The 22,775-nt window shown below is 41.6% G+C and overlaps 1 protein-coding gene across 1 annotated transcript in view; it reads left to right on the top strand.

Annotated features, from left to right (window-relative positions):
* Window positions 1–2,285: 2,285 nt before the first annotated feature.
* Window positions 2,286–22,775, top strand: part of GOLPH3 (golgi phosphoprotein 3) — a 61,947-nt gene continuing 41,457 nt past the window's right edge. Inside the window, exon 1 of the mRNA XM_044233222.1 lies at window positions 2,286–2,802. Coding sequence (XP_044089157.1) covers window positions 2,578–2,802 — 225 coding nt within the window. The 5' untranslated portion in view covers window positions 2,286–2,577. The remainder of the gene's footprint in view (window positions 2,803–22,775) is intronic.

The raw sequence follows: 22,775 nt of genomic DNA on the forward strand, positions 1-22,775 counted from the left end.
CCTGGGTGGCTCAGTTGGTTAAAGGACTGCTTTCGGCTCAGGTCATGATCCCAGGGTCCTGGGATGGAGCCCCGCTCATCCCGAGTAGGGCTCCCTGCTTGGTGGGGAGCCTGCTTCTCCCTCTCCCTTTGCTGCTCAGCTTGTGCTCTCTTGCACTCTCTCTGTCAAATAAATAAGTAAAATCTATTTTTTTAAGATTATTAATGTATTTTTAGTAATCTCTACACCCAACCTGGGGCTGCATCTGACAACCCCCAGATCAAGAGCTGCATGCTCTACTGATCAAGCCAGCTTCACAACCCTGATTTTCATAGCAATGTTATTAGTTGTTACCTATTTGTTTGTATAAGCACCCAAATATTTTAATACCTATTAAGGCATAACTGCATAAGATGCTAACTAAACTTAGCATCTTAAGGCAACCGAGGTTCGTTTTTGTAGCTCAAAAGTTCAGGAATGGCTTAGCTCGGTGGTACTAACTGGCTCAAAGTTTTTGATGAGATTGCAATCACCTGTGAGCTAAGGCCTTGACTGGGGCGGGGAGAGCTGCTTCCCAGAACGGCTCACTCCTAGGGCTCTGCGCCTGAGGCCTCAGCTTGTCCCCAGCTGGGCCGCTCCATAAAACTGCTTGAATATTTCTGATGTGGCAGCTGGCCTCTCGGAGTGAATGATCTGAGAGAGAGAGACAGAGGAGAGGGACAGGGAGCGGCAGCACAAGAAAAGAAGCTGCAGACTTTTATGATCTAGTCTAAATCACACACAGAGTCACACCTGCCACGGTCTACTCATTTGAACAGGCAGAGTCAGGCCCACACTCAAGGGAAGGAGAGGTAGGCTTTCTCTTTTCAGAGGAGTATCGGAGAATTTTAAGTATTTTGAAGCCACCCTGAGAGGAGAAGAGAACAACTGGGTGAACAGTGGCAGGGCTGGAAGGAAGATTTTTCACTATATTTATTTTTATACTATACGAAGCAAACGATTAATTACATATCTTTTAAAAAGAGATATTTTAAGCCATTTGGGAAAGAACTGGGAGAGAAATAAAAGGAAAAAAAAGGGGGTTTGAAGGGGATGTGAATGGGGGTCTGTAAGATACGAAAAAGGGTCTACTTTGTGCTCACTTTGCTCTCTTCCCACCTCAGATTTAGCATTTTCATTTTCTCGGGTTTGGGGTGGTGAGGGTGTGCGGCCAGTAGTTTCGGATAATGGGTTTGTAGAGGAGAGAGAACTCTGTAGCGAGAATGTTCAATGGGAGAGTTTTACTGTGGGCATTTATCATTTATTACAGCGCCAAGTCCTGTTACAACAATATTTCTCCGGTCCAAGTCATTCTGCAGCCATGGCCTGTGGTCATTGCTGATTTTTAAAAACACCGCATGGCATCCAATACCATTTCTGGATGGTTTGTTTCTAAGCTCCACCCTCCGGCCCCCCAAACTCCCCCTCAGGTCTGACATCTACGCTCTTACAGAACTTGCATCAACTGTCAAGCACGACGAGAGGATTTCACCTGGTGATAAGATTGGGGGAGATTTAATTTGTACAAAGACGTGGCATGAAACCCAACGGGTTTATTGTCTCTATAAAAAGGTCTTTAAGGTCAAGTGTACCGACGCGTACAGCACTAACTGTACTCACGGCGCCCGGTCACTTTACAAGTCGGGAGGCGAGTTAAAAGTTTTAATCTCTCTTTAATACACGTAGTAAACACTAAAAGCCCACTTTCAAGCCATTTAAATGCAGTTATTCCTCCTGAAGGGTCAGGGCGCGTGGGCAGAGAGCGAACTCTCTCCTCGCTCCAGCAGCGGCGAGCAAAGTCCTTCCCGCTTCTCCCGCGGACCCCCCCGACTCCAGCTCCCCCGCCCCTCCCCCTCGCCCGCGGCCTGCTCGGAGGACAGCGGTGTCTGGGGTGGTAAGGGCATGGCTTGAGGCAGAGCGGTGTCCACCGCCGCAAGGCCACGTCTCCCCCATTCGCTGGGGGGCCTCGCCAGTCTCTGGCTGCAGGACCGATTTCTCGACAGGCGAAGAGAGAGACGGACGAAGGGAGAACACGTTACGGGCCACGGCGGGGGGTAGGGGGGGACCGCGGGGTCCGCGGCCACGGGAGGACGAGCGCCGGCGGAGACCCCAGAGCCCGGGAAGAAGGTCACCGTCGGCGGATTCCCGCCCTCGCCCCGGCCGCCCGGTCGCCGCCCGGCGCTTCCGGTGCTCTCCCGGCCAGCCCCGCCTCGCGCCGGCTGTGCCACATCCTCCGGTGACGTCAGTCAGCGCCGCCATATTGGGAAGGCGCAGCCGCCGCCGCCGCCACCACCTCCTTCTCTACCTGGGAGCTCGGGCTGCTTGGGGGCCCGCGGCCGCAGGAAGGAAGAGCTCTTCCTCCGCTTCGCCGGCGCCTGGCCCGCCCGTTTCGCCCCGACCCGTCTCTCCATGACTGCCCCCCGCCCAGCTGCCGACGGACGTCGCCCCGGAGCCGGGATTTAACACGGAAGCCCGGGTCAGGGGCCGCGGGGGGAGGAGGAGGGAGACCCGGTAGGTCCCGCGTCCCTCTCGGCCCGGCGCGGCGTCTCGGCGGGAGCCATGACCTCGCTGACCCAGCGCAGCTCGGGCCTGGTGCAGCGGCGCACCGAGGCCTCCCGCAACGCCGCCGACAAGGAGCGGGTGGCGGGCGGCGGCGGCGGCAGCGGCGAGGACGACGCGCAGAGCCGCCGCGACGAGCAGGACGACGACGACAAGGGCGACTCCAAGGAAACACGGCTGACCCTGATGGAGGAGGTGCTCCTGCTGGGCCTCAAGGACCGAGAGGTGCGGGCGCGGCGGGCAGGGCGGGGGCGGCCGGAGTCTGGCGGTCGGCGCTGGGCCCGGGCGCAGGCGGGAGCCCGGCCTCCGGCTCTGCGCGTCTGCCCTCCGGAGTTCCTGAGCTGAGCGCCCAGCCGGCCCGGTGCTTCCAGGTCCTCCCCGCACCGATTGCTTGGATTTCCCTTCCTCCTCACACAGTCACTCCTTTCATTTTGACTCCCTGGCAGTCTGTGTGTCTTCCTTCCTTTTTCCGCGTGTTTAACCCGTGTAGACCCCAGGGTGCGATTCCACCCGGAGACTGCCCCGTTAGAGTGAAACACCTGGAACCGAACTCTGCTGGGTTTTGCAGGTTTTAGAATCTGCGAGGGCTCCACGGATCTGCTTTACGGGAGATTAGGAAAAAAACAACAAACCATACCAAACCAAACCAAAACAAAAAAAAACCCATCAAACTTAAGGTGTAGCGTTTGGAATTTTGAAAAATTTCGGTGAAATGGTAATGGAGGCAAAAGTGTTTTTTTACATCTAATAAAGTTAAAAGTCCAACAAAATCCACATGACACCTTCTGGAAAATGACTTCTTAGGTAAACCTTGCTTTGGGAAAGAGATTATTTTTAGTACCACTTTTATATTTTGTCAGTTGATTAGTCTGCAGAAAATCTTGACGTCTTAAGGAAGGACTTTTTTGGGGGGGGCTGCTTAAAATGTTGGGTTTTGATTTGAAGAAAGGTCTCACAGCCATAGGTAGGTTAAAGTTGCTATAGATCTGTCTTCGTGTTGTGACTTCGAAAGGTTATTTTCACTTTAGTATTTTAAGAGAATTTTCACGCATAGAGAGCTTGAAGAAAACTGCTAAAGTGGACATATATATATTCTTCTCCTAGGTTCTGTCGTTAACGTTTTCCTGTGTTTTCTTCATCCCATATCCATTTATTTAGAAAAATGACTATTAGAGATTTGCAGCCAGTCAGCCAGGTGAATGGATATTCTATAAATCACTTATGGTTTGGTAGTTCTAGAAGCTTGTTTTATCTCAGCCTGAAATCTAAAAACAGTACGTTCTGAGAGTCAGATACAGAAAATACAGAAATATCCAAGTTTTGTTTCGATTTTTAATAAAGTTTTCCCAATTCACAAAGGTGGGCAAAAAATTTTAGTCTTTGTAATACAATTTAGTCTTATTTCACCCAAACTTACTTCTGTGGACTGTGGCCTCCTAGTATTTAATAATTTAGTGAATTAAAATTTACTTTGATAGAAGTGTCTAGAATATTTGCAATACCAAGGTTTCCCATTTGCAAGTTTTAATGATGATCACTTGAAAAGATGTCCCTCTGGTGTTAAAGGGGCTCAGTTTGTTTATTAATTACTGAGTTCTGGAAGCAGACTCTGAAATTCCTTTTTGTTCTGTGGGAAAACAACCTGCAGATCTTCCTCAACTTATGATAGGGTTATGTTCTGATAAACCCATCATAAATTGAATACTTTAAGTTGAAAATGCATTTAATTAATACCCCTAATCTACCAAACATCATAGCTTAGCTTAGCCTACCTTAAATGTGCTCAGAACCTTTGCGTTAGCCTACAGTCGAGCAGAATCCTCTATGACAAAGTGTATTTTATAATGAAATGTTGAATATTTCATGCAATTTATTGAATGGTATATTGAGAGTGAAAAACAATGGTTTTAAGTGTATCGTTAGTTATGCTTGTGATTGCGTGGTTGCGCCTAGCAAATTATATGCATATCACCAGCCCAGGAAAAGATCATAATTTAAAGTATTACTTTTGTGCTGTCATAAAGCTAAAAAATTGTTCAGTTGGGGATGGTCTGTCGATGTAGAGTGTCCTAGAAGTGTGATTCTAGGAAGTATTCAACCTGCTTCACAATTTAGAATCGTCACAATTTAGAATCTTGGTAATTCACATTTTTCTTTTAACTTTTTATCTTTTTCCTTTGGAACAAAAATAGCATTTTAGAAAATACAGAAAAAATGAAGAAAGCAAGTCATCTATATTCCTGTATGAACATTTTGGTTTATGATAGTTTTCTGAAGGGATACATCCTGTGCATAAAACTAAAACTTAACAAAACCAAGAAACAAAAACCCCAACTAAAACCCAAATTAGCTTTTGGATTTGAGTCACTTCAAGTGAGAAATTACAGTGAAAAAGTCCCTTTTTTCCCTCAAGTATATGTTACTGGAAAAGGTGAAGCTAAAGCATATTAACTTGCTATGTTTCTGTGCTTGGTTTTCATGAAGATAATCTAAAGAATTTGTTGAAGCTTAATGGTACTTAAAAAATGTAGACAGTTTAAATTTCTTTGGTGGCAGGTAATTGAAACCATGTGTTGTGTTCCTGTCAGGAGTCACTGTACTTTGCTGTATTGTGGCTAATGTCCAGACACAAGCCAGTTCTGACTATTTCTTGCTGATTTCAGTAGTCACATAGAGAAGTTTTTTATTTCCCTTTTTGCTGGCAGGGAATTGAAGTGGAGGTGGGTGAGCTTGGGATTTGGCATTGCTTTAGATTTAGGTTTTAGGCATTAACCTAGATAACTTCTTTTGTCACATCTTTACAATACTAATAACTAAACCTGTCACCTTCTCCATAAGTTTCGGGAGACCCCCCCCATTATCATTCTTTTTAGGAGGTCAGGAATTATTCTTACTGAGAGTCTAGGCATTTATGCTTGTTAATATTAGATTTTAATTTATGTTTAATACTAAGTTCCAAGTTTTAGGCACAGTATATAGCTTCATAAATACACTGCTTTAACTTAACATCCATCTTTGTTGTCTTTGGGTACTCTTAAGAGACTAAAACCTAAATTTTAAGGTTAGGCAGGTTATTAATGATAGATGATGTGTGTGTGTGTGTTTGTGTTTGTGTGTGTGTGTGTGTGAACTATTGTATTTGTATTCAGAGAGTTGAGAAGAAGTATAAAGAAATTGTAAAGTGGTGAATATTAGTTTTACTTTTTTTTTTTTTTAATGTATTATTTACTCATGGGGGAAGGGAGAGTGCACTCAAGAGAGAGCACAAGAGGGGCGGGAGGGGCAGAAGCTGGGAGCCTGGGACATGACCTGAACCTAAGGCAGACGCTTAGCCCACAGGGCCACCAAGGTGCCCCTTACTTAGACTTAAAAAGCAAAAACAAAAACTGAGACATTATGGCTTTTTTAAAAATATTTTTTGTTCAGATGTGTGCAGGAAAATGCACATAGGTGTGATGAATTTTCACAAACTGAACACAACTGTTAAACAGCACCTAGATCAAGAAACAGCATGACCACTTTCCAGAAGCCCAACTCAGTGCCTTTTTAGTTACTGCCTATTCCTCAAGGGTAGCCACTAGCTTTACTTAAGAATTCAGCATAGAATAATTTTTGTTCATTTTTAAAAAAAAGATTTTATTTATTTATTTATTTGACAGAGATCACAAGTAGACAGAGGGCAGGCAGAGAAAGAGAGGGGGAAGCAGGCTCCCTGCCGAGCAGAGAGCCTGTTGCAGGGCTTGATTCGTGGACCCTGAAGTCATGACCTGAGCTGAAGGCAGAGGCTTAACCCACTGAGCCACCCAGGCGCCCCAATTTTAGTTCATTTTTGTACTTCCATTTGCATTTTTTGCTTTGGATTGTGACATTCATCCATGTTGTATAGGTTGTCATTTATCCATTTTCTCTGAATTATCAGTCTTTTAATACATCTGTAATCTACAATATTTAAAAAATGACATTGACTTATATCCTGAATCTAGTGTCCCTCCTGTCCTCTCTTCACTACACAGAAGGCTCAGCTCACTAACAAACAGATGGTGTGGCCTCAGATTACCTATTGAGAATGACTCCAAAGTCATTGTGAGGAATTTTTTCTTTCCTTTTTTTCTTTTTTGAATTTAGGTACACATTTTACCCTTTATACCAATGATTTTCCTTTGTGGCTTTTATTAAAATACAGATGCTAGGTCTCTCTGGTGTTTCTAGTGCTCAGTCTGGATTGAGCATCAGTGACATAGATACTGAAGTAAATTTTCAGAGACCGCACTAAGGATGGCTGATAGGTTTAAATTTGAATTCAACTTCCAAATTAGCAAAATTCCTGTAACCTTCCCCTGTGTTTGAAGGCTGAGGGCATCTGATGAGCCAGATATTTTCCTTTCCCTGACTTTGATTTTTCCATAGATGCCTCCAATAGAGTTTTCAGAATGCCTCATGGAGAATTACCTCAAATATGTGGTGTCATGTTTTTTTTTTTTTTTTTCACTTTATTTATTTCCATGGGACATCATTGTTGTATTATATGTATTAAAAATTTTTATTTTATTTCTTTTTTTAAAGATTTATTTATTTGACAGAGAGGGAGAGCACAGGAGGGGGAGCAGGAGAGGGAGAAGCAGACTCTCCGCTGAGCAGGGAACCCAATGCGAGGCTCCATCCCAGGACTCTGGGATCGTGATCTGAGTGGAAGGCAGATGCCTAACTGACTGAGCCACCAGGCACCCCTGTTAAAAATTTTTAATTGAAGTATAGTTGACATAGTAGTTTGAGGTGTATAACAGTGGTTTGACAATTACAAACATTTCAAAATGCTCACCTTGATAAGTTTAGTTACCATCTGTCAACATACAAAGTTATTACCATATTATTGACTAATCCCTATGTTGTACTTCTATCCCCTTGACTTTTTAAATTTTAATTTATTTATTTAAGTAGGCTTCATGCCCAGTGTGGAGCCCAGTGTGGGGCTTGAACTGATGACCCTGAAATCAAGATCTGAGCTGAGATCAAGAGTCCGACACATAACTGAGTCACCCAGGCAACCCTTGAGTTACATAACTGGAAGTCCCCTTAACCTATTTCACTCATCCCCCCAACCCGCTGTCCTCTGGCAACCACCAGTTTGTACTTTGTGTTTATGAATGTTTCTATTTTTGTTTATTTGGGTGTTAGATACTTTTAAATATTTTCTTTTCTTTTTTTTTTTTTTAAAGATTTTATTTATTTATTTGACAGAGAGATCACAAGTAGGCAGAGAGGCAGGCAGAGAGAGAAAGAGGAGGAAGCAGGCTTCCTGCTGAGCAGAGAGCCCGATGTGGGACTCGATCCCAGGACCCTGAGATCATGACCCGAGCCGAAGTCAGCGGTTTAACCCACTGAGCCACCCAGGCGCCCCCTTTTAAATATTTTCATTGATGGCAGATCTTAGTGCTTTAATGTTGGACTTAATTTATTATAAGTGGCCAGGTATAATTTAGAGTGTGCCTGTGCAGTAGTAGAAGTGGAAAGAGGTGTAGTCTTTGTCTGAGATGTATCTTTTGTTTTACATATATTCTTTAAGCCCCCTGACCCTCAAAGTTATTTAAAATGGAGAAATAATTCTCTCCCATGGTTCTGATTGGACTGTTGTAGACATTTATTGTTTTACTCTCTACCACATCGTGTCCCTTCTCTCTTCTTACCCCTCCTTCACTTCCTTTTATAGGGGTTCCCCCATTGTGTATAGCTCTAGGATGCCCTATTGAAGCATTTACCCCTCCCCTTTTGTAGTGCAGTCATACCTAAGCTTTTCCACTCAGATTTCTTTCAGGGCTTTGGATCTTGATAGTGGAACAGGCTGTGGGGTTTTTGAAGACCTATCAGGTGGTGCCAGTGGGTGGATCAGAATGTTTTCTGACTCAATTCCTTGAGATCAGACTATCTGAAATGATTTTTTGAGCTTCTTTCTCCCTGGCCCATTGATGCTGTCTTTTCCATCTTGGTTTTCCATGTACCTTTCCTCTAGTTTTCTGTTTTGTTTTGTTTTTACTTGTTTTTTTTTGCCTGTTTTTAAATAAGCTCTACCCCCACGTGGGGCTCAAATTCACAAAGCCAAGATCAAGAGTTGCCTGCTTTACTGATTGAGCCAGCCAGGCACCCCTTCAGGCACCTTTCAGTTTTGTAATCTTCAAGATCCTTGCATTAAAGTCTTTTTTTTTTTTTTTTTTAAAGATTTTATTTATTTGAGAGAGATTGTGTACACTAGCGGAGAGGAGAGGGAGAAGCAGGCTCCTCGATGAATAAGGACCCTGATGCAGATTTGATCCCAGGACCCCAGGATTGTGACCCGAGCCGAAGGCAGACACTCAACTGACTGAGCCACTCACACACCCTAAAGTCTTTTTTTAAGGGCCACCTGCCTGTCTTAGGTGGAGTGTGCACACTCTTAGTGGAGTGTGCGACTCTTGATTTTGGGGCTGTGAGCTTGGGTTGTGAGCTCGAGCACCACATTGGGTATAGAGAATACTTAAAAAAAAAATTAAAAAAGTCTCTTTTAAAAGATAGTCATAGTCTATTTTTTTTTTTAAAGATTTTATTTATTTATTTGACAGAGAGAGATCACAAGTAGGCAGAGAGGCAGGCAGAGAGAGAGAGGAGGAAGCAGGCTCCCTGCCAAGCAGAGAGCCCGACTCGGGACTCGATCCCAGGACCCTGAGACCCTGAGATCCCAGGACCTGAACTGAAGGGAGAGGCTTAACCCACTGAGCCACCCAGGTGCCCAACCGTAGTCTGTTATTAATGTTTCTAATGCTTCTAGATAAGAACCTTAATGCAATAATTCATCCTGTATCTTGAAAAATTAGTAGGTGGTTCAGCTGAATAATACACACCAATATAAAATAGTTAAGTAACTAAAGTGATGGAATGACTTTTGTATGGCTTTTAAACTGGCTCCAAAGATTGATCACAGAGATGTTCCAGTTTTGGAATAAGGTTCTTAAGGTCAGTATTTTGAAATACAGTACTCATCAAGATGCATAATTTTGTTCAAAAATCTTTCTCTGCATGCAGTGATACATACCATCTTTGCGTATTAAATTTGTTAACTAGAAATCATTCTGCAGATACTCAGAATTTCTACATGTGCTAAGATTTTAATAACTTAAAATCTAATAAAAGCTTCTGAGCTTTGGAATTTCATGATTCCTTTATTAGTATAAATAATCTTTTTTTCATATTTTTAAAAGATTGAATTTTCATTTTTTTATGGTGTATTTAAGAGTACCTTAGGTACACAGTATAAGACACACAGGATCTCAGAAATTAGTTTTTAGAGTTCATTGAACCATCTGTACCTTTTTCTTTCTTTCTTTCTTTTTTTTTTTTTTAATAAAGATTTTTGTTTATTTCTCTGACAGAGGGCACAAGCAGGGGGAGCAGGAGGCAAAGGGAGAGGAAGAAGCAAGCTCTTTGCTGAGCAGGAAGCCTGATGTGGGGCTTGATCCCAGGACCCTGGGATCATGACCAGTGACCAGAGCCCAAGGCAGTCACTTGACCAACTGAGCCACCTAGTTGCCCCCCATTTATACCTTTTTTTTTTTTTTAAAATTTTATTTATTCATTTGACAGGCAGAGATCACAAGTAGGCAGAGAGGCAGGCAGAGAGAGAGGGGGAAGCAGGCTCTATTTATTTGTCAGAGAGAGAGAGCGAGCACAGGTAGAATGGCAGGCAGAGGCAGAGGGAGAAGCAGGCTCCCCGCCAATCAAGGAGCCCGATGTGGGACTCGATCCCAGGACACTGGGATCATGACCTGAGCCGAAGGCAGCTGCTCAACCAACTGAGCCACCCAGTTTTGATTGAAGTTTGACATACTTGGTATTTAAAGAAATACACTGCACTGTTACAGTGTCAGCTTATGTGTAAGTCTCAAAGACTTAATCATGCTTTTCCTGTTAAGTCATGGTACATTTTTAGCCCAACACTCCTCTATATCCATGCAAACTTTTCCTACTTTCTATCAGCGTAATTTTTCTGGTATTAATCAGTAAATGGTTGCTGTAGTCTTTGTTTTTAGGTCATTCTGTTTTCATGAGAGTCTGCTTTTAAAGCAACACAAAGATTGTGCTTGTCCCATGTTTTTTCCATTTAATAAGTCTAAATACAAGTGCCAAAGGTGAGAGTCTGGTTTCATTTTGAATTGATGTGTGTGGCTTTAGGTTTCTTTAATCAAAGATTGAAAGACGGCTGCCGGTTTCAGTAGCATGTGCAGTATTATAACGCAATTTAGTAAATATTGTCTTTTTTAAAATTTTTTTTTATTTTTTAAAGATTTTATTTATTTATTTGACAGAGAGAGATCACAAGTAGACAGAGAGGCAGGCAGAGAGAGAGAGGGAAGCAGGCTCCCTGCCGACCAGAGAGCCCGATGTGGGACTGAATCCCAGGACCCTGAGATCATGACCTGAATCGAAGGCAGCAGCTTAACCCACTGAGCCACCCAGGCGCCCAATATTGGGGTTTTAATTTAGGTATTACAGGTATATGTAGAAAATAGTCTGCTTCTCTTTTTGTTTGGTAAGCCTCTGAGCTGTAAGAATACCATCATGATTAAAGTACATTATGTTACTAGAAAGAATGCTTCTGGTAAATACATTTTTAAGCTTAAACTTAAGTTTTAAAAAGTTAATTTATTTTTAAATTTAATAAACTACTTGGTTTATGTATTACATTAATGGAAAAGTTCTTAAATTGGAGTTAACAGATGGAATTTAGAAACTGACACTTTGCAATTCTGTATTTTTCTGGAGAAAGAGGACGTAGCTTTCATCATAATACTGATTTTAGTTTAATTTTTTGGTTTTGCATTGTTTTTTTCTTTTTTTTTTTTTAAAGATTCTGTTTTTAAGTAATTTGTACACCTCTTGTGGGCCTTGAACTCAACAATCCTGAGATCCAGTTGAATGCTCCACCCACTGAGCCAATCAAGGGCCCTGCCTTTTTTTTTTTTTAAATATTAAATTTTTTTTTACTTTATTTATTTATTTTTTTAAGAGTGGGAGTGGGGGAGGAACAGAGGGAGAGGGAGTCCTAAGTAGGCTCCACTGCCAGCACAGTACAAGCAGGGTCCTGTTTCACCACCTTGAGATCATGACCTGAGCGGAAACTTAAGGTGCTCAACTGACTAAGCCACCCTGGGGCCCCTTGTCTTTTTTGTCTTGCTGAAAACTTACTACAGAAAATTCCAGGTTTTAGATTTGCAGTGAGTTGGATTTGAGTTGTTGAAATTCGAGGTAGGGGGCGCGCCTGGGTGGCTCAGTGGGTTAAGCCTCTGCCTTCGGCTCAGGTCATGATCTCAGGGTCCTGAATCAAGCCCCGCATTGGGCTCTCTGCTCAGCAGGGAGCCTGCTTCCCCCTTCCTCTGCTTGCCTCTGTGCCTACTTGTGATCTCTGTCAAATAAAAAATAAAATCTTTAAAAATAAAAAAGTTTCGAGTTAGGAAGCTGATGTTTATGTACCCTGGTCATCTTGTTGAATGACTTCACAAGCTATGTAGCAACCACATCTAAAATTCCAACAATATTCATGCATTTGTCAGATATTTACTGAGCCAGACCCTTGACTAGGTACAAACACTAGAAAGAAGATCTCTAATTTCAGACCCATTTTATTTTAGTTCTGTGTGTCAAAACTCATAGTAAACTACGAAACTAAATTGGGTTGCTGTTCTATAATTTTTTTGTTAGTGAATATCTCTCCTGGCATATACTGTTACTCAATAAATGTTAAGTAAATTATATATTTCTGATGGGGGTATTGTGATCCCTAGGGATCCCAGTTGGTTCTGGGATGGTGGTGAAAAGTTCTTACTCTTTTTATATAAAAGTATAAATATACATAGGTCATATAAACAGATGGTGTATCTATCTTATTAAAAGTTCATGGGGGAGACCGTGGTTAGGGAAAAAAAGTCTGAAAAAGCTCATTTAGGGAGCAAAAATGGAGAAAAGTTGAGAAACACTGAAATGAATCAATGTTGAAAATACTGTTTGTACTCTTACCTGAGGTTTAGAAAATTCTGTTAGGAATTTTTTTTAATTTTTTTTTTAAATTTTTATTTATTTGTCAGAGAGAGAGCACACATATAGGCAGAGTGGCAGGCAGAGGGGGAAGGAGGCTCCCCGCCGAGCCCGGAGCCGGACACAGGACTTGATCCCAGGACACTGGGATAGTGACCTGAGCCAAAGGCAGCCGCCCATCTGACTGAGCCACTCAGGTGTCCCAGGAATTTTTATTGTAATAGAATGTGGCTTCTAGTTCAGTAGTAGGAAGAACAATTTTAGCATACAGTTATAGGAGATTGTGAGTAGAAATTTAAGATCAAAGTTATTTTTGGTGGTTAATAATGCATAGGTAAAGTTTTGTGTGTCATCCCTCTGCCCCTTATCCCCCAGTATCCCCTAGCTGGGGCTGGAAATTAAAGGACTGCATATAAATTCCTAATGGTTATTTTTACTCGGATTTCATTTTCTGGTTTCAGTTTCTTAAACACAGCTGTTAAGGTTTTATGCTCTATTAACAAAATAAGCTCAAAATAACATTTAAGAATTATACTTTAAGAAAAAAAAGAACTGATATTTCAGTTTGTTCACTGAATTGAGCTTATCCTTTAATTTTTGGGTCTATATTATATAAAATGGAAGCAGGTTTAGTGTCCAAATATTCAGAGTTAATCCAGTTATTGAACACATTCTGTATGTTGGTCTCTTTCTGGTGGTGGGGTTTCAGAGAAAAATCTCTTAACCCTCAAGGAGCATTCAGTCTTTGTAGAGGACATATGTGCAAATGATGACCATAAATAAGATCGCTGCCTTTAATGGAAGTACACATTAAGTGCAGTGTGGACATAATGGGGATGCCTTGGATCAGCAGCGAAAACACTGTGCTGTGTTCTTGGCTCCCTCCTTGCCCTTGACTAGTTAGAAAAACTAGGATAAATGATTTGAATTCTTAGACCCTCAGTTTTCCCCTGGGCAAAATGGGCCTACATTTGTGGGCTGTTCCATAACCTATAGATCATAGGGACCCAGTGAAGTGGCATATGTGTAAGTGCTTTGAAAACGGCAAAGTGGGTGCTTTGGTGGCTCAGTTGGTTAAGCTACTGCCTTGGGCTCAGGTCATGATCCCAGGGTCCTGGGATCGAGCCCACGTCTGGCTCCCTGCTCATTGGGGAGCCTGCTTCTCCCTTTCCCTCTGCTGCTCTGCCTGCTTATGCTTTCTCTGTCAAATAAATAAATAAAATCTTAGAAAAAAAGAAAACAAAATAAACCTGCAAAGTGCCAAACAATTGCAAATGGCTAATTACCTAGCCTTCAGAAGTGACTTAAAATTTATAGTGGTATTGCTAAGTATTTAATATTTCCCTATTTTTATTGTTTCTTGATCCTCTTGTACTTCATCTGCTTGGTTGAGTAGAACATTCCTCTTCTAACCCTTGTGATCACCATTTTTCCCACCTTTCTATGGTCCTACTGGGGTTTTTGATGCTTCCCTCCACCCCACCCCCCCAGGGGGCGGGGGGAGTTCTTGCTCCCTGACTTCAAAGCCAGGACCTTCTCTTTAGGATGGTAGGGCTGGGTTCTCTGGAGAAGGCATTGGCCCACAGTCCCTTCTTTGGTATTTTATTTCATTGAAAAAGGTTTTCCTATTTCCTTCTTGTCTTTTAATTTATTTTTCATTTTTTTTCCTCACTGTAGATTGTTTGGCTACCAAGGCCCTTTCCCTGAGGGGGTTGAGAATGGGGAGAAGTGGGAACAGCAGTTTCCAAAGTTGCACTAGATTACAAAATTGTACTTCGTGCGAGGCTTTTTGTTAATGAGTTTAGGAATAAAGTAACAAGGAAAGTCTTGGTCTTCACAAGTTTATAGTCTAGTACTGGAGGAACAAAACATGTGTGAATTAAGGTACTGGCACCATCCTAAGTGCCACTTGGGTAGTGGAGATAGTGCATTTTTAGTTCCAAGGAAGTAGCGAATTAGGCTGAGGCTGTCCAGAAGGGTGTCAGGAGCAGAGGGGAGTTGAGCTGGGCATTCCGCTACTTAGAGAAGGATGGGCATTCCATTCTAGGAGAGGAGGGGGAGCTGGGGCTTGCAGCAGAATTCTATTCACGAAGGAGTTTGAAGCTGACTGGGAATTGCTTTTGGGATTAACTTTCTTTTGATTGTCACAGATAATCTTTTAAGGAGGCATCTCAACCAGGTGTCCCATGCACCTATAACATTTTAAATTAGAAAATTGTTTTAATATAAATTGGAGTGATTTTCATAAAATACTGGATCTCTTTAGAAATTTTTGTGTGTAAGTTTGAACTTAAAGTAATCTGTCTATCCATCATCCATCTCTCGTTCTCAAATAGTTGAGGCTCTTGTATGAACCTGGCAGTGTCCTGACTGCTGGGCTAGAAACATTAAAATGGTTCGATTCCGTAGTCTCCATAGTCTTAGTTGTGAATGATACGTGTGAAAGAGTAAAAGGAAAGCTGTAGGTTCTTGATTTTTAATTTTTTTTTATCGTGGCAAAATATATGTCACATAAAATTTTTGATAAGAACCATTTTAAAAGTGTATAATTCAGTGGCATTAAGGACATTCAGATTGTTGTGATGGTACAACCGTCATCACTAACCATCTGTAGAACTTTTTCATTGTTCCAGTCTATACCCATTAAACACTAACTCGTTTCCCCCTTCCCCTAGCCTCTGGCACCACTACGGATAATCCCCAACTTGGAGTGGTGTGACTTAAATTTTTTTGATTTTTATGATGATGTGAAAGGGATATGCATTCAGTAGAAACTGCACTTTGAATTTTGATCTTTTCCCAGGCTAGCGATGTGGGTGGTGATACTCTCCCTTCATACTGGGCAGAGGATAGTGAGCAGCAGCTGCCAGTTAGCCCTGTGGTCACCGGGGTAAACAACTGATATACTTCGAACTATTCTGAACCCATACAACCATTCTGTTTTTTCACTTTCAGAACAGTTTTCAATAAATTACATGATATACTGGATACTTTATTATAAAATGGGCCTTGTGTTAGTAGTTTTGCCCAATTAAAGGCTAATTTTAAGTGTTCTGGGTAAGTTTAGGTGTTCGATAAGTTTAGGTGTATTAAATGCATTTTTAGCTTACAATTATATTTTCAACTTGGGGTTTATTGTATGTAAGTTGAGGAAGATCTGTATTTTACTTCTTTTATCTCTGAATTTGACTATCCTGGGTACCATGTACAAGGGAAGTCATGTGTTTGTCCTGTGTCTGTTTCACTTAGCGTAATATTTTCACAGTTTGTTCATATAGTGTGTATTGAAAATTTTATTCCTTTCTATGGCTAATCTTATTCCGTTATTTATATGTACTGCATTTGTTTATCCATTCATTTGGCCATGGGCATTTTGGTTGTTCTGCTTTTTAGCTATTTTAAGTTTGCTTTGAACATTGTTGTACAAATATCTCTTTAGAGTCCCTGCTTCAGTTCTTTTGGCTGTATACCTTAGAAGAGGAATTGCTAGCACATCTGGTAATTCTGTGTTTAATTTTTTTTTTAAAGATTTTATTTATTTATTTGACAGAGAGAAATCACAAGTAGATGGAGAGGCAGGCAGAGAGAGAAGGAAGCAGGCTCCCTGCTGAGCAGAGAGCCCGATGAGGGACTCGATCCCAGGACCCTGAGATCACGACCGGAGCCGAAGGCAGTGGCTCAACCCACTGAGCCACCCAGGCGCCCTCTGTGTTTAATTTTTTGAAGAACTACCATATTGTTTTCAACAGTGGTTGGGCCAGTTAACATTGCCAGCAGCAGTGCACAAGGATTGTAATTTCTGCAGGTCCTGGCCAACATTTGTTGTTTGTTTGTTTGTTTTGGATGATAGTCATTGTAACAGGTGTTAAATGGTTTTGATTTGTATTTCTCTAATGATTGGTGATGTTGAACATCTTTTTATGTGCTTACTGGACATTTGTATGTCATCTTTGGAGAAATACCTATTCAAGTCTTTTTTTTTTTTTTTAATATTTTTATTTATTTATTTGACAGACAGAGATCACAAGTAGGCAGAGAAGCAGGCAGAGAGGAAGGGAAGCAGGCTCCCCGCTGAGCAGAGAGCCCGATAGGGGGCTTGATCCCAGGACCCTGGGATCATGACCTGAGCTGAAAGCAGAGGCTTTAACCCACTGAGCCATCCAGGCTTTTTTTTTCTTTTTTAAATTTTTATTTATTTATTTGACAGACAGAGATCATAAGTAGGCAGGGAGGCAGGCAGAGGGAGAGGGGGAAGGAGGCTCCCCTCTGAGCAGAGAGCCCGATGCGGGGCTTGATTCAAGGACCCTGAGACCATGACCTGAGCTGAAGGCAGATGCTTAACCCACTGAGCCACCCAGGTCCCCCCCATTCAAGTCTTTTGCCTGTTTTTATTTTTTGCTTTTATTTTTTAAAGATTTTATTTTTTTGACAGAGAATGAGGGGGAGAGGGAGAGAGCACAACCAGGGGAGCAGCAGAGGAAGTGGGAGAAGCAGACTTCCTGCTGAGCAGGGAGCCCAGCTCAGGGCTCAATTCCAGGATGCTGGGATCATGACCCCTGCCAAAGGCAGATGTCTAACTGACTGAGCCACCCAGGTGCCCCCTTTTGCCTGTTTTTTAAAATCCGTTTGTTTTGTTTTTGAGATTTAGAGGTTCTTTATATATTCTGGGTATTAATCCCTTAGTAAATACATGATTTGCAGATATTTTCTATTATGTATATTTCTTTTTACTATGTTGGTAGTGTCCTTTGATCTACAAGTTTTTTTGTTTTTGTTTTTGTTTTTTTAAAGATTTTATTTATTTGACAGAGAGAGATCACAAATAGGCATTGAGGCAGGCAGAGAGAGAGAGAGAGAGAGAGGAGGAAGCAGGCTCCCTGCTGAGCAGAGAGCCCGACGTGGGACTTGATCCCAGGACCCTGAGATCATGACCTGAGCTGAAGGCAGCGGCTTAACCCACTGAGCCACCCAGGTGCCCGATCCACAAGTTTTTAACTTTGATTAAGTCTGCTTTATTTTTTTTTTCTTTTGTTGCCTATGCTTTTGGTGGAATATCCAAGAAGTCATTTCAAAATTTAATGTCTTGAAGCTTCTCTGCTGTTTCCTTCCATTAGCTCTATAGTTTTAACTCTCTTGTTTAGGTCTTTGATCATTTTGAGTTAGTTTTTGTGTATGGTATAAAGTAAGGGTCTAACTTCATTCTTTTGCATATGGATACCCAGTTATGTCAGCAGCATTTGCTGACAAGATTGTCCTTTCTCCATTGAATGTGGGGTGCTTGTCAAAAATCCCAGGACCATAGACGCAAGGATTTATTTCTGGGCCCTATTGTAGTCCATGGGTGTGTATGTCCTTATGATAGTAGCACATTGTTTTGGTTATTGTAGCTTTGTAGTAAGTTTTGAAAACAGTAATTGTGAATCCTTCAGCTTTGTTCAAGCTGTAAGTTTTTGAAAATGGGTTAAAAAACCCATCGATCTGCCTAAAAGTTTAGAGCCCTTGAAAGGAGCTCAGAAGTCTGATTTGGACAGTATCCTAAAGTCTGTTGACTTGTCTTTATATAAACTGTCTGCTGATTTGTCCTGGGTTGGGAAGGTGTTTAGGAAATTCAGGAAGAAAAAAGAAAAAGGAAATTCAGAAAGAGAGATCCAGTATCCAATTATTTATACTTATGTGTGTTTACCTTAGTACTTCAGTAGGCAGTTGCAAATCTAGGTTTCTGGAAATGGAGATTTGGAGCTGCATCTTTCCCCTAAGATTGTTTCTATACTCCATGTCATAGTCCGTTCTCCTCCAGCCGCACAGTTGCTTAGGTCACACTCCATAGCCTTCTCTTTCACTGTCCACATCCAGTAGGTAACTCAGTCTGCATTCTTTGAATTTGTCTTCTCCTCTCCCATTTTCAATGTGACTGCCTTACTTCTGGTCCTCACTTATTCTGCCCTAGATTGATTCTCCCCAGTGACTGTTTAAAATGTTCACCACTCCCTTAAAGTCTCTTGTTTTACTCCTTCCTTGCTCGGAGTGTATATAAAGAGTCTTCCTTTACCTCTCTTCCCCCATCTACCTTTATCTGTCACTCCTTTCTGTTACAGGGGGAGCGGGAGGGGCTTCTTAAAATTAACCCCCTTCCCCAGTTCAGTATATTCTCCTCCTTTGGGAATTGTGTTCCCTCAGCTCTTAGGTCTCCGTTTCCTCCATCCATCCATCTCCTCCAGTGAGTGCACATTACCCTTCCTCATCATGGCTTTATTTTCCCTGTAGCTTTGTAGATGTGATTATAAACTTTGTTACTAGAAAGTTTACTTAACCTTCAGTAGAATTGCATTGAATTGAAGGTCTAGAGTTTGTTTTTTTATGTGGTTTCTTTCACTGTTTATTGTGTGAAGTGACTCTTTTCTAACCTCTGGATTTCCTAGATCACATTTTGGGTGATTCTTTTGCTTGGTTTGTGCAACAGTGGCAGCCTTTTCTTATTCCTATGGTGAAAAACACGTTATAGTCTTAGTAGCTAGTAAGACAATTCCTTTGAAGGGAGGAGTTCCTCCTGTGGGCTGTTGTCCAGATTTTAATGAGGAAAGGAAAAGTGATTCCCTTACCGCCGGTGTAGAGTGTGGGAATGCTGAGTGCTGTGGGGAGTGGGGTCAAGAAGACCTTAAGGAGACCTTCAGTTGAGGGGGTGTGCCCAGAGAAGAATGTTGGAAATGGTAGGGAACACTTTTGAGCAGAATATTGAATGAGATGTAGCTTGTCACTTGATGGGAAAGTAGCATTCTAAACAGGGTATAGAATGTTGACAGGGTATATATGAAAATAATTATTTGGGAAAGTCTAAAACTTTCTAAAAATGATGTTACTTTACACAGCTAAAGAAGAAAATCTGTTGTCTAATAATGAGAAGTTACAAGGAGTAGTTTGTGTGGAATAGGGAAAACAAAAAGTAATTAGTACAGTGTGACCTTTAAACGTAAGTTGAAATGATACTGGCGGCAGTTGGAGGTTTTAAAGATAAAAGTAATGCTGTAAACTGAATTTTAACAAAGGCGGTTCCTTGGGACGCCTGGGTGGCTCAGTTGGTTAAGCAGCTGCCTTCGGCTCACGTCATGATGCCAGTGTCCTGGGATCGGGTCCCGCATCGGGCTCCTTGCTCGGCAGGGATCCTGCTACTCCCTCTGCCTCTGCCTGCCTCTCTGTCTGCCTGTGCTCGCTCGCTCTCTCTCCCTCTATCCCTGACAAATAAATAAATAAAATCTTAAAAAAAAAAAAAAAAAGGCGGTTCCTTTAAGTGAAGAAAGAATCGGTAGATGGAGAAGCCGGAGACAGGAATATTGCTAATGGGTTTGAGGTTATTAAAATTTGTGGTATTTGGTGCCTGGGTCTTCGATACTGAGAGCACAGTCTTGATCAGAAAGATAACTTTTATTGAAGTAATAGGATTTAATTACCATTAAAGCTCAGAGGAAAGAAGATAATTGGTTTAAGGAACTATTAGGATAGTAATACTATTCTGATTATTTTCTTGTACAAGTCTGTGCTCCTTGTGGAAAAAGATGTAGAAAATAATACATGCTTGAGCTTAAGGGGGCAGAGCAGAGGGAGAAGCAGACTCCCCACTGAGCAGGGAGCCCAAGTGGGGCTTGATCCTAGGACCCTGTGATCATGATCTGAGCCGAAGGCAGACGCTTCACTGACTGAGCCGCCCACGTGCCCTGAGAATTGGTTTCAACAAGTTTTCTCACAGTTCTGGAGGCAGGAAGTCTGAAGATTTGATTGGATTCTGGTGAGATTCCTCTCTCAATGTCCTCACATGGCAGAGAGGCACAGCAAAATCTGTGGTATCTCTTCTGATGAGGGCCCCACACTCATGACTAAATCTAAACTTAACTATCTGTCAAAGACCCCATCTTCAGTAACATCACATGGGGGCTAGGGCTTCAAAATATGAATTTTTGGGGTATACAGTTCAGTTCATAGCAACATATTTTTGGAGTAAAGGAATGAAAGGTTGCTGTTTCATTCATATTAGTATTCATATTAAATTATAATATTATTTCCATGCTGTGCCTTCTGTCTTATCTTAACCTCTGCTTAGCAATGTTTTGGCACTCAGTAGATGTTTATTGAATTCAAATTATATTTTCCCGTTTTAAGAATTAAAAATTACGTTTTTTTTGTATGTAGCTTTGTGTCTCTGTCTCCCAGATGAGATTGATTTACTACTAGAAAATCACACACAAACCAATATCTAATAAACAGATGTTTTATGGTGACTTGGTAGAAAGCTTAACATGCTTTCATTACTGTATATACTTTTCACAATGTCCTCAATTTAGAATACTGCCAGTGTGATGTAGTGGTGAAAGCACTGTAGGGTCCCAGCACTGGGCTTTAGTTAGATGTGTGCAGGTTCCGCAGTGTGAACGTGGGTATATTTTTCCTCTAAACTTCAGATTTTTCTTTTATTTCTTTTAAAAACATTTTATCTTTAATCTATACCCAGCGTGGGTCTTGGACCTACTACACTGAGATCAAGAGTTGCCTGCTCCACCAACTGAGCCAGCCAGCTGAACTTCAGATTTTTCAAATGTAAAATGATAGTATTTTCCTAGGTTATTCTGAGGTAATTTATATATGTGGAAACAAACTTTGCAAACTGAATTGTTCTTGTGTTGTGTTTATTTTATAGTTAGGTTTTTCTTAATAATCTGCTGTTAAATACATTTTTTAAAACTTCACTGGTCAAATGAGTGTACATTTTGCGAAGGATCTGCTTAAAAAAAAATTCTTTTTTTTTTTTTTTTTTGAGAGGAAGTCAGTTTGTCCTCACACTTAGTTTTGTGTGTTCGGATTGAAGTGATCAGTGGCAAGTGTGGAAAGAAAATTGAGTACAATAGTCCTCCGTTAAACACAGGGTAATGTTCCAAGACCCTCAGTGGAGGCCTGAAACCCTGAATAAAACCTAACCCTGTGTGTGTGTGTGTGTGTGTGTGTGTGTGTTTTCCTGTACATGCATATTTATGGTAAAGTTTAATTCATAAATGAAGCACAGTAAGAGATTAACAGCTAATAATTAAGCAGTTAAAACAGTATCCTGTAGTGAAAGTTATGTGAATGTGGTCTTTCTCTTTCTCAAAATGTCTAACTGTACTGTACTCACCCTTTCTTTTGATGATGAGATGATAAAAGGCCTACATGATGAGATGAAGTGAGGGAGATGAGTAGGGACATTGTGACGTAGCATTAGACTACTGTTGATCTGACGGTAAAGTGAGAAGGATTATCTGCTTCTGGAAGGTGGTTGAACATGGGTAACTGAAACTTGGAGGGGGAGGGAAGGGATTACGCTAATATTTTCTTTCACTTTCATGGGGCTCAAGTGAAGCACACCTAGATTACCCACTAAACAAATAGGTCTTGGAAGGCAAGAAGAATAGAGCCAGGGTTTTGGAGCTAGAGAGACCAGTTTCACTTGTGCTTTGCCATCAGCGACTGTGGTAGGTTCTGTAATTCCCATGAGCCTCCGTTTCACTATCTTGTGAAAATGGAACAGTAATGCGTACTTTATAAAGTCTTCTAAGGGTTAGACGTTAGACTAAATGCTTAGCCCAGTTTTAGCATATAGTAGGCACTTGGTATATGGCAGACCATGACTATGTGCGTATTGAGGAAAAAAAGGATTTGGGGAGGATATGTTTGAAATGTTAATAGAAGTTGCAGTTGAAGGACTGGGTGGGAATGGAAGGGGAGGATGGGGACTTTAATTTTCACTTGTATACTTCTATTTGAAAACAATTTTTATTTTTTTAAGTTTTTATTTAGTTACCTATTTTTAAAATATTTATTTATTTGACAGAGAGCGGGCACACAAGCATGGGGGCTCAGAGCAGGGAGCCCAAGGGGCTTGATCCCAGGACACTGAGATCATGACTTGAGCCAAAGGCAGATGCTTGACTGACTGAGCCACCCTGGTGGCCCTGAAAACAATTTTTAGACAAGTGAGAGTGACTCAGCTGTCTTAGGAAAGGTGTCTAAATAAGACAAGGGGTGCCTGGCCTGCCCAGTTGGTGAAGCATGCAACTCTTGATATTTGGGTTGTGAGTTCAAGCCCCATGTTGGATATAGAGATTACTTAAAAATCT

Source organism: Neovison vison, chromosome 1 (assembly GCF_020171115.1).
Source record: "Neovison vison isolate M4711 chromosome 1, ASM_NN_V1, whole genome shotgun sequence".
In the NCBI taxonomy this organism is placed as follows: Eukaryota; Metazoa; Chordata; class Mammalia; order Carnivora; family Mustelidae; genus Neogale; species Neogale vison.